The 17,983-nt window shown below is 48.1% G+C and overlaps 1 protein-coding gene across 10 annotated transcripts in view; it reads left to right on the top strand.

Moving 5' to 3' along the window:
- Positions 1 to 17,983, top strand: part of LOC110257774 (uncharacterized) — a 431,217-nt gene that overhangs the window by 20,205 nt on the left and 393,029 nt on the right. For 9 of the 10 annotated variants that reach the window (XR_014834729.1, XR_014834726.1, XR_014834725.1 and 6 more), the window contains one exon: positions 16,124 to 16,180. Coding sequence is in view for 1 of the 10 variants with exons in the window: in XM_085006753.1 (XP_084862879.1) it covers positions 16,124 to 16,180 (57 nt within the window). In the remaining 9 variants the exon portion in view is untranslated. Of the gene's footprint in view, positions 1 to 10,332; positions 10,498 to 16,123; positions 16,181 to 17,983 lie in introns of those variants that run through there. The other variant, XR_014834733.1, reaches the window with a different exon arrangement.

A 17,983-nucleotide genomic window follows, 5' to 3' on the forward strand; every position in this document is an offset into this window, starting at 1 on the left:
AGGCTGCATTACAGAGCTGAGGCCTTATCTCAAAGCCGACGGGACGCTGAACCCTCATCACACCGACCAGTAAGGTAGAAGGCCATATCCAGAACAAGGAGCAGCGCTGAAACCGGGGCAGGAAGAATGGAAGTTAGACCCAGGAAGAACTCTGCATGTGAGGGCCATGATCGGCGTTTGGCAGAGGAAAAAATGCAGCTTCGTTCCGTGGAAATACAGTATTTCTGCAGAGCCCTGCCTGAGAGCACAACCTCGCAGATGGGCGGGCGGTGCAGTGGCTGCTTCTCCAGGCGCCTTTCTGCTTCACATGCTCACATAAATACTCCTTTCCCCTTGCTGTTTTCATCGGAAGCTGAAATTGATAACTTGCCTGTAGGATTAGACTGGCAAAAAGAGATTTCCAGAATCAAAGTTTCCTCTTTCCTGAACAGTCTTAGCAGCCCTGGAATGATTTTTATTCCAGGAGAAGCTTTTTATTCATATGCTCACTTACAGACAGACACCCGCCAATTGCCTGACCATCAGGAAGATTTTAATTTTCACAAGGCGGCAAGCGGTTTTGGTTGCCATGGCGTTTGTCAATATCATTTTCACCGTATAACCTCTTACGGACCTTTCATTTCTGTAAAACCAACTTGGGATTTCAATCCTACTGCTGCTACTTTTTTATTTTTTTTTTTTTTGGCCAAGTGTGTGATGGTTATAGTATTAACAAAGCTTTCTTGGGCAATGCTGACTCTCCTTTTCAAGGATTAATAATACCAGGGTAGCTGTGACATTGCAGTTCTGTAAAAGTCTTTATCAGGATTTCTGTACAGATGATGACTTTGAATGTTGCATTCTTTCCTGCCTGGCTAGAAAAGTAAGCGTTTGCAACTGTATTTAAGGGGAAATGAGTATCACTAAGTGGGAGTGGGGAACATATGTGACATGTCACATAAGCGTCTAAAATGTCTCTTCCCTCATGGCTACGATTGCAAAAATTCCCTTTGGGGACTAGAAGTCAAGTCCTTCTGGAGGTGGAGTTAGCTTTTATCAGAAATGGGCTGGGACATTTGATATTATAGTTCTTAATTGATAGAATCTCAGTTTTGGGGTTGCCCTGAGGAGAATGGAACCAGCTCTGTCTCACATTGGCTTTGAAGTCCAGGCTGATGGCGTCCTCCCTGCTCCAGGAAAGCAGGAAGAAGCTATTCCATCAGGAGGCTTTGTTGGGTGAGCAGGCGAAGCGCCCAGGCGGGTCCATTCAAATTGAATGAAGGAGGAGGCTAGTGGTTTGGTTTGGCTTTAGTGTGATGAGGGCATGGGGTAGGGATGAGGCTTCCCTGAGCTTTTGGTGGTTAGAACTTCCCTGCTGGTACGAGGGGAGGGATGATTTGGGCTTGTACACATGTGGGGCCAACGGGAAAGGGGGCTTGAAAGCCATCAACAATCAAACACAAAACATGGAGTCAGATTCTTTATTCCAATTCATCCCTGATGTTTCACTCATGACTGAATGGTGCCGTATTTCACTGAATTGAATTTGAACTGGTTTAAGGAAGCCGTTAGGATGCTCTGGGAGGCCTGCAGCCTGAGACCGGGGAGGGTCGTGAACACTCCTTTGAGTACCTTGTTCAAGAGCCCAGCATTGTGTATTCTGAGCAGTGAAATGAATGCCTCGTTCACTATCAGTGATGTCGGGAACCCTGAAGAGGATAAGGAGTGCCTTGCTGAGACCTTGTGTTGTAGCGTTAAATACACACAGCGACATGTGTGACCTTGATTTATGTCTCGGGTATCTGCGAGGCAATAAATCCCCAGAGTTCCTTTCCCCAAAGGGGCAGCCTTGGATAAGGAATTGTTGTTGCCGTTGGTCAGACCAGACAGCCAGACCATTGGCTGTGGCCCAGGAGTCTGCAGAAATATGCACATGGGAATGGTTGCTAGCCAGGGTATCCTCTAGTGCTAAGTGATGGCCTGTGGCTGGGTCAGTTTTGATGACACTTGGGTCCTGTCCCTGATTAAAGACATCCAGGTTAGATGACAGTCAGCAGCAGCTCTCCAGCAGCGCTGTGGTCTGTAAAGCATACAGACTCCCCTTTCTGATTTGAAGTTGATCCCAAGAGGCTCCCCAGATGATCACTGAGTCGGGGAGAGGGGTCATCTCCTTCAGCACTGCTGGCTCTGCCAAGGGCAGGAGGACAGGGGAGGCCACCTGTTCCTATAGGTGGCATGTGCCAGAGGGCCCAGGTTTGCCTCCATCATCTAAGTATCATTGTTACTGCAGTCAGGAGGGACCAAAACGCCTCCGTGATCAAAAGCGTACAAGGGCCGCGGTGGGGGGGCGGGGAGAGGCTCCTGTGAGAGTCTCCCTCTCCAGAAGGGCCCAGAATGCAGTTGTTGCTCTAATGGCAGGTACCACGGGGCTCAGGAGACCAGTCTTTGCACCAGAAAAAAAAAAGATTTCTTTACCTAGACAACTTATGGCCATCCCAGGTGGTCTGGAGACTCCGGGAGGCTGAGAGGGGGTTGCTGAAGCCTCCACAGTGAAGGCGTCTCTGGAAGACACCGACTGGGCATGCGCGTTGTCTCCAAGTTTGGACACATTCTGGCGCCTTTTGCTGGTGGGAACCTCATTCATGATGGGCTGGTTTGTAAGTAACAGCATAGTGGGTTGAAGTAAAATTTGGAAACAGGAGTATGTTGCCTTCGGGACCCCAAATATCTAAAAGATGTTTGGCTTCTTTTAAGGACGCGGGTGCTGAGAGGGTCAACAGGTGTTTCCTGACAGTGTCGAGGTGGGGTGGCCCTTGGCTGGCCAGGTCATTCCCAGCAGTTCCACCAAACGGTGGGGCCTAGTACCCTGTGTGGGGCCGTGGCGCATCCCCTTTGGGAGTGTTTTTATGTGAGTGATGTCAGACGAGTCACCTCGGAGGAAGGGGTCATCAGTGCGTATGACACCTGTGCTCCTGAGGAAAGTCGGATGACGCTGAGATTTTCCCTGCCAAGAGTGTGTGCAGGAGTTCCCACTGTGGCGCAGTGGATTAACGATGTGGCTCATCTCTGTGGCATTGCGGGTTTGATCTCTGGCCCAGTGCTATGGGTTAAGGATCCAGTGTTGCCATAGCTGTGACATAGGTTGTAGCTGTGGCTTGGATTCAGTCCCTGGCCCGGGAACTTCCATGTGCTGCAGGTGCGGCCAAAAACGGGGGTGGGGGGTGGGGATTGAGTGCAGTGACAGGGTTGTTGAGCCACTGCCTATGTAGCTGGTGTATCACGTCTCTTTGGAGATGAGGACACACTTCCGCTGAGAGACGACGGAAGTAGGCCCTGAATGGAACATGCTCGCCGCATCTTTAGTAGCAGAACATTTTCTAGTTGTTAATCGGATCCAGTAATTTTAGTAAAATTAGGTCTGGGAGCTGTGTAGTCAAACATTTAATCTTGCCCAAAGTCAGGTCCAGCCTTTGCCCTTGGCTTCTTGGAGGTAATAGCTAAGTCCTTGAAATACCATGCCTGATAGGAATATCTTTGTTTGCCTCAGGACCACATTAACAGCTGATCTGGGGTGGGAGCTTTGGGTCATGGAGTGTCCCTTGACCTCTGGAGGGTCTGAAGATTGAGGCCAGCCCCATAGATGAGCAACCAGGTTCACGTGATCCAGCCCCACTAAAGACTCTGGACTCAAGGCTCAGGTGAGCTTCCCTGATGGGCAGCACTCCATGTGTCTTGTCACATAGCAATGCCAGGACAGTAACGCCGGCCAGGACTCTGTGGGTAGAGGACAGCTGGAGGCTCTGCGTTCAGAGCTTTCCTGGACCTTGCCCCGTGTGTCTCTCCCCTTGGCTGATATGAATCTGTATCCTTTCCCTGTAATAAGCTTGAACTGTGAGTGTAATGGCTTTCAGTGAGCTCTGCGAGTCCTTCTAGTGAATTATAGAAGCCGAATGTGGTCTCAAGAACCCTGAACTTGCGACTGGTATCAGAAGTGAGGGCAGTCTTGTGCAATGCACTCCCTCCAGCTTCGGATGGGGCCTTCATCGGGGTGCCATGGAATTAGGTTGAAGGGACTGTGAGACACTATTCATTTGTATCGGGCTTGAGCACTGCGGAAACTGGGCTGTTAAAGGGAGAGACAGTAGGAACAATAGTCTTTTCCTTCAGTAGCTTCTGTAGAATTTATTGGTCTTATTTCTTGAGGGCCTTGTGTTAATCTATAGCGGACCACATTACTGATTTTTAAACAGCAAGGAGAATGTCCATGTGGCTCCATTTTTGCTAAACCAATTGTAGATACCAAATATTTAACTCTCTTTCAATTTGCTACTGCCCGGGTCAGAGCACTCACTGTGGGCTATGTGAGAGCTGGGGGCTCTAAGACCATGGGGAATTGAGTCAAGGCAGTCGTTCTGATGGTTGAGGTGAGGCACGCCTTTTCCCCCTCTGCTGGTAATTCTTTCTTCTTCTGTTTGGTAATTCCTGCAAGAGTAGAGAGGATACTTCGTTTAGATTTAGTGAGACCTGCAGGTGTAACTGTGATTTGGGGCTCAGTATCTACTAAGGCCGTGAAAGTGTGCCATTTGGTGCATATCAGCAGATGTTAATGTTCATTTAGAAACTTGTTTTAGACGTGCAAGAGCCAGTCAGCAAACTTTTACTTTTCTGTTGCGTAAATTATTCCTGTACAGTTTGGATATACGGCTGGGTCAAATTTCAAGGCTCTGTTTCAGCCTCTCTCCTCCCCCTCCCCCTTCATCAGTTTTTTCTTGTTCAGCTCACTTTTTGTTTCGGTGGGTACTGGATGTCCCTTGTGTTGGAGGACTCCTCTCTACCCTGGTCATGGTCATAAGATTCTCCAGAGAGTCCCAAATCAGTGTTATCAGGGATAGGGACCTTTCTTACAGCGATTATTGTTTTATTGGGTCTAGACTCTGGGCTTAGGTGGAGTCCGAACTAACCTCCTGGCGTGAGGTCAGATGTGGCATTCAGTCCTCCTCGGTCCCGTTGTGGGATGAGGCGATGGCGTCCTCTGGTTCTTTCAGAAGGGGAGATGAAGAAGCATCACGGCTGCTCTTCCTAGGGGTCTGTGCCACGGAGCTACCGTGGGTGTTTTCGCCTGTGATTCTGAGGATCAGGAGCTTCGTTGCACCAGAGGCAGATAGAGTCCTGATGAGCCAACTGTTTTTAAGAAGGTGACCCCAGGACGCCACCTGGCGACTCTTCTTCCTTATGCCAGTGTCCCCCGTGACCAGCAGACTGCTCATGGTGTCAGTCTTTGTCCTGAGCACTGTGTAGACTAGGACCAATGCCAGGTTGCAACATACAACCAACAATCGCGGCGTGAGAGTCGCTCCCCTGAGTCTGACCTCACTCTTGGTTGGTTCAGGAATTGAGACACTGCGTTCCATCTGACACAGACAGGTCTGGGCTGAGATACCCAACTCGGGGCCCCTTTGAGGAGGGTCCCAGTACCTAACTCTTGGCCCCAAATGCAAAACTCCTGACATGGGCAGGTTAAATCAGTCACCGAAGCTTGCTAGGACTTATTAAATGCGGCCACAACGCCGATGCCAGCTCACTGGCAGGCAGCTGCAGCCAGCAGCGCAGTTCAAGGAGCACACTAGGTAGCCACTCAACATGGATAATTGCTGGCGGGCTGCAGAGCCAGTTAGTTAGCTGAAAGCAACAGAAGAAAGACCTCCAGGAGGTGGTGGTCATTTTTTAGAGAAGGCTGCTCTCAGCGCCAGCCGTCTTGGGGTCCTGAGGCATCCTTCCTACCCCCACCCCAAACTGGTTCAGATCTCAAGGCTGATGTCACACATGCACCAAGAGGGTGTGAAAAGGTTTATTATTCACATCAGAGGCCTTCTGGGAGAGTGGGGCAGGCATTCCAGCCCGTTCACTTGGCTCTGGGTTTTGGTGTGGGTAGAAGATGGGCCCGGGGTGCAGATTCCTGCACGCGGGTTGGGGTGTTCTTGGTTTGAACTCCCTCGCCAGCACTGAGGGAGGGGGCGCCTAGCTTTTCTTATGGGCTCGCTGCGTGTGGGGCAAAAGGGGAAAAGGCGGAGGGAGCTCGAAAGCTGTCAGATATCGAAAATGGAACTCGACTTTTTGTTACAATTTTCCTGTCATTTCACATGATATATTGCATGCACGAATACAGTTAATGGGAAAGGAAGATCAATAAAATGATGAAACTGCCAAATTACTTCAAGGGAAAATATCACATATTGAGTTCAGAGGAAATCAGTTGGGAGATCAAAGCGATCACACACCAGAGAAGCAAAAACAGAACTCTGGAATGAAATGACTTGGGCCAAAGCTAAAGAAAATGGAGCGTTTCTTGGCTGTGCCTTGCTCGGTTCCTGACGGCCCCAGACTGGAGCGGGAAAGGAAACACCCTAGCACTGTGCCATTTAATACATTTGCAAGAAAGCTCAAGGTGTTTTTTTTTTTTTTTTCTTTTTGTGTCTTCACCTGTGGCATATGGAAGCTTACCGGGCCAGGGGTTGAACCAGGGCTGCAGCTGCGGCCTGTGCCGCAGCCACGGCAACCCTGGATCCGAGCTGCATCTACAGCCTACACCTTAGCTTGCGGCTGGATCCTTAACCCACTGAGTGAGGCCAGGGATCAAACCTAAATCCTCCCAGAGAGACAGTGTTGGGTCCTTAACCTGCTGAGCCACAACAGGAACTCCAAGGTCCAGGTTTTTAAAAAGTTCTTTGTTGGAGTTCCCGTCGTGGCGCAGTGGTTAACGAATCCGACTAGGAACCATGAGGTTGCGGGTTCGGTCCCTGCCCTTGCTCAGTGGGTTAACGATCCGGCGTTGCCGTGAGCTGTGGTGTAGGTTGCAGACGCGGCTCGGATCCCGCGTTGCTGTGGCTCTGGCGTAGGCCAGTGGCTACAGCTCCGATTGGACCCCTAGCCTGGGAACCTCCATATGCCATGGGAGCGGCCCAAGAAATAGCAAAAAGACAAAATAAATAAATAAATAAATAAATAAATAAATAAAATAAAAAGTTCTTTGTTTATACCTCGTCCTCAGGCTCCCTGTTTCTCTGACCCCCACTTTGGGGGTAGCCAAATTGTTCTCTTTCAAGCTGCGCTGTCCAGTATGGTAGCCGCTGGCCATGGATGGCTGTTGAGCCCTTGGAACGTGGTCGCTATGAATTGAGTTGTGCTGTGAGTATAAAATATAAAGACCTAGGTCCTGGATGCACTTCCTAAGGCTGCTCTAACAAAGTACCACAAACAGGGTGACTTCCACAACGGAAATGTACTTCCTCGCAGTCGGAAGCTAGACGTCTGAGATGGCGGCGTGGGCGCGGTTGGTTGGTTGTCAGGCCTGTGAGGGACAGCGTGTCCCAGGCCTCTCCCCCAGCTTCCAGTGGTTGGCCGGCAATGTGTGGCGGTCTGGGGCTTCTGCTCTATCACCCCCATCTCTGCCTTTGTCCTTACACGGTCCTTTCTCTGTTTGTATGTTTGTCTCTCTATCCAGATTTTCCCTTTTAATAAGGATAACAGTCCGATGGGCTTAGAGCACACCCAGTGACCGCGTCTTAACACGATCCTCTGCAGACCCTATTTCCAAATGAGGTCCATTCGCAGGTACTGGCGGTCAGGACTTCAACATCTTTTTGAGAACTACAACTCAACTCCTAACCGATTTCAGTGACCTGGTATGATAAAAAGAATGTAAAATATCTCATCAATAATGGTTTTGTTTATTACATGTTGAAATGATAATATTTTGGATCTACTGGGTTACATAAAATATACTATTAAAATAAATTACACTTCTTTTCTTTCGGCTTTTTAAAATGTGGCTGCTAGAACAATTTTATTTTATTTTTTTGCCTTTTCTAGGGCCGCACCCATGGCATAGGGAAGTTCCCAGGCTAGGGATCGAATCTGACCTGCAGCTGCCTGCCTATACCACAGCCACAGCAATACCAGATCCGAGCCGTGTCTTCGACCTACACCACAGGTCACGGCAACGCCGGACCCTTAACCCACTGCGCGAGGCCAGGGGATCGAACCCGCAACCCCGTGGTTCCTAGTCAGATTCGTTAACCACTGAGCCACGACGCAACTCCCAAGAACAATTTTAAATTACCTTTATGGCTTGCATTTGTAGCACATATTCCACTGGATAGGACTTCTCTAAAGCAGAGATGGCCAAACTATGGCCTCAACACCAAATCTTGCTCCCTGCCTATTTTGTAAATAAAGTTTTACTGGCACCCAGCTGTAGTCATTCATGTATGTATTGTCTATGGTGCTGCCCGTGCTACCACAGCAGATTCAATTAGTTGTAACAGAGATCATATGGTCTGCAAAGTCTAAAAAACTTACGATCTGGTCTTTTATAGACAAAATTTGCTGACATCTGCTCTAAACAGTAGCACTGGTCCTGTCACTGTCCTGCTCCAGAGCCAACAATGTCTCTTGCTTATTGGAGACCCTTCTGGCAGACCTCCCCAGCTCGCTTTATGCCTCTCCCTTCCTGCTGATCAGCAGAGAGGAAGCTCTTTTAGGCCAAGGGCGGGGCCCACGGCTCCTCTTGTAGATCCTGGCACTCTGAGGCCATAAAAGATGTTCATAAAGTGAGTTGCAAATGGTAAGGGCACTTGGTTAGAAGGTAGGGTCTGGAGAAATGTGACTCCGAACAGAGATGACCTTTGCTGGACCGCCTCAGATGTGCGAAGGCAAACTCACGCGGAGGCTGTCCCAGGTTCTCCCTGCCGCTGCTGTCGGGGCCCTTCGGTTGTGGCTGCCAGTGCTGCTCGTGATAAGTGCAGCTATCACTTCCTGGGAGCTTACTGGGTGCCAGGCTTTTTGCTAAAGGCATTATTTCATGTAGTCTTTCCAAGCCGAGGAGGCTGGTACAGTCAGTTCTGCTATAAACTCTTGTTTTGAAAAATGTGAATTTGTTCTAATGCAATTGCTGTATTAAGGAACAATTTGAGCATAACACGAACTTCGCGTTTGCTTGTGCACAATCTCTTCCATGAGAAACCGCACGCAGCCGAGTGGGCCCCACAGCATGGCCGAAAGCGTGTGCACGTGTGCCCAGGGGTGTGCATGCGCACACGCAGACACAGACACATTTCAGACATCCACCAGCTGTCTCAGGTCACCATGTGTGTCATGAGCCACACTCGCTCACATCTGCTTTACAAATTCCTGTCCCATTTCAGATCACCCTCCCTCCACCACTTCTCAAGCGGCAGCTCTCCCAAGGGCCGCTTCCGCAAACAAACGTCGTTAGTTTTGTTGTGTTTTTTTTTACGTGCCACATTTACTGTAGTACTGATGTCTTGAAGCTTTTGACATGTGTAAAGCTGTCATACATGTGTGTTTGTGTTAGATTCCTGTCCTTTCAGATGTGTTACTGGTGAAGGTTTTGAATCTTGTGTCTCTAAACTCATTTTCCCCCTGAGCCCTGTGGTTGTAACACGCAGTTTTGCGTAGCTCTGTGATTTTTCGGAGCTCACAGATCACATTATAGCAAAACCGACTGTACTATAATTACTCCCATTTTGCAGGTGGTAAAACGAAGGTCTCAAGAGGCAAAGTGATTCATTCAAGATCACACAGCTGGGAGATTTTGGCACTGGATTTTAAATCCAGATCTCTCTGACTCCATAACTTAAGCTCCTAACTATCACACTGTATTGCTGTATAGCTTATAAAATCATCCGTCTTTTTGGCTAAAAAGATTTAAAATCAAAAATTGAAGAGGTCGGGCGGGAAGTAGGCAAAAGCCTTTAGTTTACTTCTTGTGATGCTTTTGTTTTTTTGTTGTTGTTCAGAGGTTTAACAAACAGACCTCAGGGTTTGGTGGTTTTGTGGCTTTCCACATGTCTCCAGTTTCAGTACGGAGGGTGGGAGGGGAGGAGATTGGGAGCGGCGAGTGAACAGGAACTTCTTATGGAGGCTGGAGAGGAAATCAATTCTCTCCTTGCCTGGAGATGCAAACATAATGGAAAGATCTGGGCGTCTTAGGAGACCATAGAGTGAGTCAGCAAATCAGTGCTGGTTTGTTTTTTTGAAAGCTAATGTGATGCTGTGATGTGTAATAATAACAGGAATACAACCTGCAGGAATCATAAAATAACTCCTTAGCATTGATCAGGGCCTTATTAAAGTGGTGTGATCAGCTTGGGGTCTGTAATTGAAGAGGGAAGTGAAGATGTCACAGAGGAAAGAGAGCGCTGTTGTGGCTTGTCCCTGAATTCTGTGTGCTGCAAGGACGCTGCACACAGACTCCCCCCACCCACCCAGCTGTCGCAGTGGCTGTTGCAGTGATGTCACACTGAGCCTATAGGCTCCGCGAGTGAAAGATGGGGGTGAGGCATGGCGGGAGCAGAGAGCCTAGGTGGCAAAGGCAGAACAGGGGGTCAGACTAAGGGAAGCCAGAGAGCCTGAGACTAGGCAGGACACCTGCAAAGGGGCACAGCCGGCTGCCGCCTCGGCCAGGAGGCATTGTTTACACTTCCAGCTGGGAGTCAGGTGGGTTTGGCGAGGGAGGTCAGAGCGCAGTGCTCCGTATTGCTTGGTTAGGACTGCCGGGGGGGCTGTGGGGAATCTGCCCCAAGTGGGGTCAGGACCAGGGCTGGACTTGATCGCTAAGAACTCTCAAGTCCTTGGTTGGTTAAAAACAGAAGTCTTGATTGAAAAATCTGAGTACAAAAGCAATTATTGTAGGGAATTTGGAACATAAAGCAAAGCAAAAGAAGAAAATACCACTTCCTTCTTATCCTATCAGCCAGAGATAAGGTACTGGTAACACGGGTGTTTTTTCTCCGAGTCAGTCTTTTTTCCGTACGTGTGCTCAAGTATGCGTGAGGCATTACTACGTTGTTAAAAAGCTTAGCCTGCAGAGTCAGATTGCCCGGGTTTGAATCCTGGCTCTGCCACTGAGTAGCCTTGTGTCCTTGAATGCAGTTACTTACCCTTTCAGACTCTCACCTTCCTCACCTGCAAAAATCAACACGATGCCAGTAACCATCTGACAAGGATTGTGGTAAGAGTTAAACAGGGTATGTGCATCATGGAAACTTTCGGCATAGAGCTTGATCCACTGTCATCACTCAGTATTTTAGTCACTCGATGACTAGTATATATGCTGCATTACATACTATATATATATATTTTACTCATTTAGTGATTATTTATTGAGCTAGGTACTATGATATGGCAGGCAGTGTTCTAGGCGCTGTGTAGATCACAATAAACACCAACAAAAATATGTGCATACTGCATTTGTAGTTTTGTGTTTGGCTTTATCCACTTGAATTGTGTCATGAGCATTTCCCCTGTCATTAAATATTCCTTCAAAACACCACTGTCATTGACTGCATAGGAGTCCCTTCTATTAGTTGCCCAGCCCCCTAGTGTTGGCCATTTTGTTTGTCCATTTTGTTCACCATTATAAATGGGTATCCTTGCACATAATTCTCTTTCTGGATTTTTGTCTCCCCATCCCCATAGCTTGATTTCCAGAAAGAGCATTGCTGGGTCAAAAGCTTATGATGCAGAGAGCCAAATTGCTTTTCAGAAAGGCAGTTTCCATCATCTTGGTTAGATTGCTCCCTCTTCCAGTTGTTTAACTTTTTTTTTTCTTCTGTCTTTTTGCCTTTTTCTAGGGCCGCTCCTGGGGCATATGGAGGTTCCCAGGCTAGGGGTCTGATCGGAGCTGTAGCCTCCGGCCTACGCCAGAGCCACAGCAACGCGAGATCCGAGCCGCCTCTGCAACCTATACCACAGCACACGGCAACGCCGGATCCTTAACCCACTGAGTGAGGCCAGGGATCGAGCCCCCAATGTCATGGTTCCTCGTCAGATTCGTTCACCACTGCGCCACGATGGGAACTCCAGTTGTTTAACTTTTATAAAGAAATTCTTTCAAGATCTTGAAGAACTTTATTTTATGTTCTCTGGTGTGAGTAGCATCCGTGGAGAAAAGGAATAGTATGGGGACATTCTGAATATGAAACATTTTCTCACGCAGCCAGTCAGGGACTGGCCTTTGGCCATGGCTGTTGGGAATGTGCAGGGCAAAGCAAGGTGAAACTCTACCCAGGCCTTTCTTTCCATCGTCCTTCTCTTTGGGTGTCGTTCTTCGCCGCCGCCCTGGACTAATGCATTCACAAGAAGGAAGCCGATGTGATGTGCCACTAACACTTGAGTAGGAATGAGTTGGATGTGCCAGGAATGCTGGCATTTGAAATAGACTCAGGAACTCAGAGAAAGGAGTTCTAATGCTGATGTTTGAGGCATTGGGGCACCATGATGGGAGAGAGGCGCTCTCTGGTACATCACGTTGCAACCTGTAAACAATTGCCTTCCGTTTGCGCGCATGTGGATGAGGTGTTGTCTTTGCCTCAAGGAGCTTACACTCTGGTAGAGAAGACTAGAAAAGCACCTGCAACGCTACTCCAAGGAGACCCTGATACATGTCTGAGGAGAAAGCTGATATGATTTCTCGATGGACTAAATGGAGAGTATAAGAGCAAGCGAAGAGTCAAGGGTGTGGCAGGAATGGGGAGGCCCCTTTCCTGGGTGTTGGGTTGCGTCTTGTGGCACACCCAGAAAAAGCTGTGTTCCCAAGGGTTGTTATGTGTGGTTGTGCACCTGCTGTCATACACAGAGGCACCTGGCTTTGACAGCAAGGAGGTGAGGGCTAAATACAGCCCTGCTTCTCGCACCATGCCCATGCATACTGGAACAGGGCTGTGTCTATGCAGAGGGGACAAGAGTACCTTTCAAATTTGCACAAAGGTGCCACAGGAGCTGGTGTTGGCTGTGTATGCGCCTGGTGGAAGTGTGCTCATGAACAAGAATAAGCTTGTTGGATGAGCTCCTGACTTCTGGGGCACACACACTCCTGGAGGCCTGGACTGCTTGTCAGGTGATCCTGAGCCACCCGCTCGAGGGTCATTGCTAAGGCAGTTGGAAGACTTCATCAGGCAGTGTCACCATCTGCTCTGTGGTTCAGAATAGGCACCGTGGTTGTTTTAAAACGTAGCTGCAAATTCCTTGACAGAGCTCGTTGAGAGATGGGGTCTGTAATCCTCTCCTGCTAAATCTGGGCGTAGTGACTACTTCAACTAGAAAATTACAAGGGATCTGATGCTATGTGACTTCAAGGCTTGCCATCCAAGGCCATTCCACTTCTGCTATGTCCATTTTAATATTCATTCTTGGAAACTGAATCAACATATAAGAAGTATGACTTCCCTGAGGCCGCCACGTTGTAAGGAAGCCCAAGCTACATGAAGAAGTCACTTAAAGGCACTCTGGTTGGCAGTCCCAGCTAAATCCATCTTTTAAGTCCTCCCAGGCCAGGGGCCAGATAGATGAATCAAGAAGCCTCCAGGTGATTCCAGTCCACAGATATTTAAGTCTCTTCTCCGCCGAGGCCCTAAATATTAAGAAGTAGAAAAGAGCCTTCCCTGCTCTGCTTTTTCCCTAATCCCGATCCCTGGAATCTAGGGGTGCAACGAAACGATTGTTGTTTTACATCATGAAGTGTTTTGTTTTGAGATGCCGTGTCATACAGCAGTAGGTAGCTGGAAAAGTCACTTGAACTTCCGCGGGGAACGGAAAGGAGGGAGCAAGAGTGGAACTGGAGAGACCAGTGAGGGGCTGCTGCTGTAGTCAGGGTGGCCTGAGCTCAGGTGGTGAAAGAGGAGGTGGAGAAAAGTGTACGCCTTTGAGAGACGGGTAGGAGGGAAGATCACAAGGGCCTGGTGATGGCTTGGATGTAAGGGAGAGAGGGAAGTCCTAGGGGACTTCCAGGTTTTGCCTTGAGGGACTAAATGCATAGTAGTATCTTTTTTGTCTTTTTAGGGCCACACCCAGGAGGTCCCAGGCTAGGGATCGAATTGGAGCTGAAGCCACTGGCCTATACCACAGCCACAGCAGTGCAGGATCTGAGCCATGCCTGCGACCTACACCACAGCTCATGGTGATGGCAGATCCGTAACCCACTGAGCGAGGCCAGGGATCAAACCCGCATCCTCATGGATGCTAGTCGGGCTTGTTAACTGCTGAACCATGATGGGAACTCCCATAGTAGTATTCTTAAAGAGCAGAGGGAGACCAAGGGAGGGACAAATAGAGAGAGAGTGGGAATTGTGAGTGCTACTTGGGCCTCTAAAGAGCTCTTGCAATTGTCTTGACAAAAGGTGGTGGTGGCTCAGAGTTGGTTATTTGCAAAAGGGAAAGAAAGGAGGAAAATGGTCAAATTCAAGACCAAATAAAGAGGGAGCATCAACAGGACTTAAAATTGATTAAATTCTTAGGACACAGAGAACAAAAATCATTTAAAATATGATAAACTAGATATTATCAACATTTATAACTTCTTCTCACCAAATGACACCATTCAGAGAATGAAGAGATGAAGTTATGGACTGGGAGAAAATATTCCCAACACTAAGACAAAGGGTTTATATCCAGAACATGCACAGAATCTTATAACTCAAGAATGAAGAAATCCAATTAAAGATAGACCAACGATTTGAACCGATACTTCCCAAAGGGAAACAATACAAATGGCTGAGAAGCACATGAAAAAATGCTACACATCATAGGTCATGAGGGAAACAAACCAAAACCAAGGAGGACCACTGCACACTCTTGGAATCGCTAAAATTTGAAAAGACTGACTGTGGGGAAAGATCTGGAGCAACTCGAATATTTCTACACTCTTGGTGGGAATGTAAAATGGCACAACCACTTTGGAAAAAAATCGGGCACTTCGATACTTAACTAAGCATACACCTACCCTATGACCCAGCCGTCCCACTCTAGGCATTTCCCTAAGAGAAATGAAATGGAAGCATAGGTCCACAAAACCACTTGGAAAAGAATGCATACATGGCTTTATTACCTGCAACTGCAAATGACCCAAATGTCCATCAGGTGGTGAAGGGATAAACTGTAGTGTAGTCATGGATCAGAGTTGCACTTAGCTATAAAGAGGAATGAACAAGCGCATAGATGAATCTCTGCGAAAGTGGAAGAAGTCTTATCCAAAAGAGTACACTGCTCTATGTTTCCATTTACATGAAGTGCAAAATAAGCCATGGTGAGAACAATCAGACCAGTGGGGCTCCAAGGGTGGTGTGTGTGTGTGTGTGTGTGTGTGTGTGTGTGAGCTGACTACAAAGGGGGCATGAGGGAACTTTCCAGGGTGAGTGAAATGTTCTTGATGGGGATGTGGGTTATTCTGGAGTGTGCATTTGTCAAAACTCATCGAATGGTACACTTAAGGTTTGTGCATTTCTCTATAAATTTTACTTATAAAAATCATAAACACGCAAAGGATGGACTAGTGGTATCAGCAGTGAGACTCCCCACAAGCACTTGCAATGAGTTGGGGCCTGGAGAGGCTGGATGAGCCCTTGCCTTCCAACAGCAGCTTGGATTCGACCTCTGGGATCCCTGGTTGGGAACTGCCACTGAAGCCAGTGATCTCTTTGCCAGGAGAATCACTTCATCGATCGGACCAAAGAGCCACCTATTCCAGTTCAGGGAGAGCCTATGGGTCAGCGGGGACACACCAGAGCTATTATTCTTGCTTTGCTCTTAAAATGTGGGAAGAGACCCTGGGAAATGGACTGTATTTCTGCAGTGAGAAATGGCCCGCGTGCACCTGAATCACTCCGGCTCGCCTTGGCCCTGCTCCTGTGTGCTCCTCCTCCCAGTTTACTGTTCTCTCTCGCTCGGGAGAGAACAAAGCAGTTGTTAGACGTCTCATTTGCCTGAGGACTTTCTATTACGATCAGTCCAAACACAACGAGGGAGAAAGCTCTTACTGTTGCATAATTATGTTCAGTAATTAGTAGGGCTGGGGAGTGTGAAATGACTTGCCGCGTTTGGGGCTTAATAGCATGACTCTGCTTTATTCGCAACTCTTTGCCGGTGCAGAAGTTCATAGTCCTGCAGGCATCCTCATTATGTGAAAACAACACAAACAGCTTTCTGAGAAATAGGTGGGCTCATGAGAGACGCAGATCAGGAGAAATTGGGGGAAATGCAACCCTTTTAAGGGCAGCGCTGTTTATCTTTGAGATTTTTCTTTGCCATGACTGCTAATGAATGATCCAAGATGTTCTTCTCTTTGCAGCGCAGCGGTTTTTCTCCTGCTTGTTGCCGAAAGGAAGCCAAGAGGCAGGGGAGTTGGGTAAGTTTACAGTAGTGTTGTCTGGATTACACATTGTGATTCCGGAAGTCTGGCGGGTGGAATTCAGAAGCTAAATTTCTGGTGAGAAGGCGATGCTGTTTTTCGGTGGCCGCGAAGGAGTGCGCCTGTTAACATGAAGCGCTTCTCTTTCCTCGAGGTGGGGCAGCCAGTCTCTGCATTGAAAAGATAAAAGATCTTGCCTTGGAAGTGCTGCGTGTTGATGGTCCAGTGAGACAGGGGTGCCGATGTGGCCATTCTGTGTCGCTCATGCCCTAAATTGACCACGTCTCCCCTTCTTGTGTAGCCACGTGATAACAAAGGTGGACACGTCAGCATCTAGAGAGAGCACTGGGGGTCAGGAAGCCCAGGTTTTAGGCCGAGGCCTCTCACTGGCCCGCTGTATTGCTTGAAGCAGGAACTTTCTCTATCTCAGCCTCCTCATTTCAAAAGCAGAGGGGCCAGCGCCTACTTACCTACCCCTCCCAGGTTATTGTGAGAAAAAATGCGGAATGACACATGGCAGGGCCCTTCATGAGAATATGATACTCACATGGGCTGGTGGCGTCCGTGTGAAGTTGCTTGTCTCAGGTACAGCGTGCACGTGAACAGTAAGTGACGGTGGCTTATAAGCTGGTTATTCATGCTGGAATTAGGTGTGGTTGTTTTTGTGGGAAATAGCCGGAATGAAACTGTTTAGCCATGGCTCGAGCTAATTGTCACCCAGTAGACATCTGTGAGCCCCGGGAGGGGTAAATGCAATCCTGTTGCCAGATGGGCTCTAGGATTTGAATGGCCAACAGCCAAGTCGCTGCCTGTTGGTCACACGTAGTAAAGGAGTCAGGCCACCTGCATATTCTACTGTATCTCTCTGGTGCTTGTTGCTAAACATGTGGTTTCCTCCGGGGAAGCAGGCACTACATGCAGAAGGCTGCATTGCGAACCAGAGTTTTCTGAAGCCTGGGGAGAATAAAACAGACCCTGAGATGAGGGGGTGCACCTAGCTCTGTGTCAGTGGAGTTGGTAAATTCTTCAACTCAGTCTGATGGGGAGGTGGCGTTGCTGTTTAACTGTTTTGCCTGGTAGATGGGGTACCACATCCATGGAAGATGCACGTTTAAAGGAATGAGAACATCAACTGTACTTCCTGCTAAATTATACTCCATACAATCAAAGGAGTTTGGTTGATCAAGAAGCACTTCTGGAGTCTTGCAGCTTCTCTCAGCAACGATGTGAACGTGGGTCATCACTGAATTATAGTCAATCACAATTTATAGTGTACACATTACAATTTCCCATAGTAAATTGTAGATCATATTGCCTTATGGTTATAAACTGCCTTAGAGTCTGCATGCACTGCGGAGTACTGTGTAGTGTCCCGTCCTCTCATGATGATTTTGAGCATCACAACAAACTTGTGCAGTAGGTATTGAGATTTTCTGTATCCTCCTGATGGGACACAGTGCAGAGAGGTGAGGTGACTTGCTTCAGGGTCACACAGCTAGAAAGGAGAAGAGACAGGACTTGAACCCAGGTGACACGGCAGTAACAAGAATCCTAGGTTAGTGTGCAGCACAAGCCAATTTTAGCTATAATACTGTGGAAAAGATACACTGGTACTTTAAATGAACCCTGTTTGCCTAAGGAATAGGGAAAATGATTGCTCTTGGTTTTGACTTTTGGCCAATATTAGGGGTTAAATAAGCACTATTACCAAGATTCCAAGGAATTTAACTAAGCTTTAGTGGCTTCATTCCTTCTCCCCTTCTCCCTCTCTGCCTCGCTGCTCAGCCTGATCTTCTCTAG

This window comes from Sus scrofa, chromosome X (genome assembly GCF_054392235.1).
Source record: "Sus scrofa isolate SSC_HxYL_T2T_F1_AM1 chromosome X, Sscrofa_HxYL_maternal_Yorkshire_Landrace_v2.0, whole genome shotgun sequence".
NCBI classification, from domain to species: Eukaryota; Metazoa; Chordata; class Mammalia; order Artiodactyla; family Suidae; genus Sus; species Sus scrofa.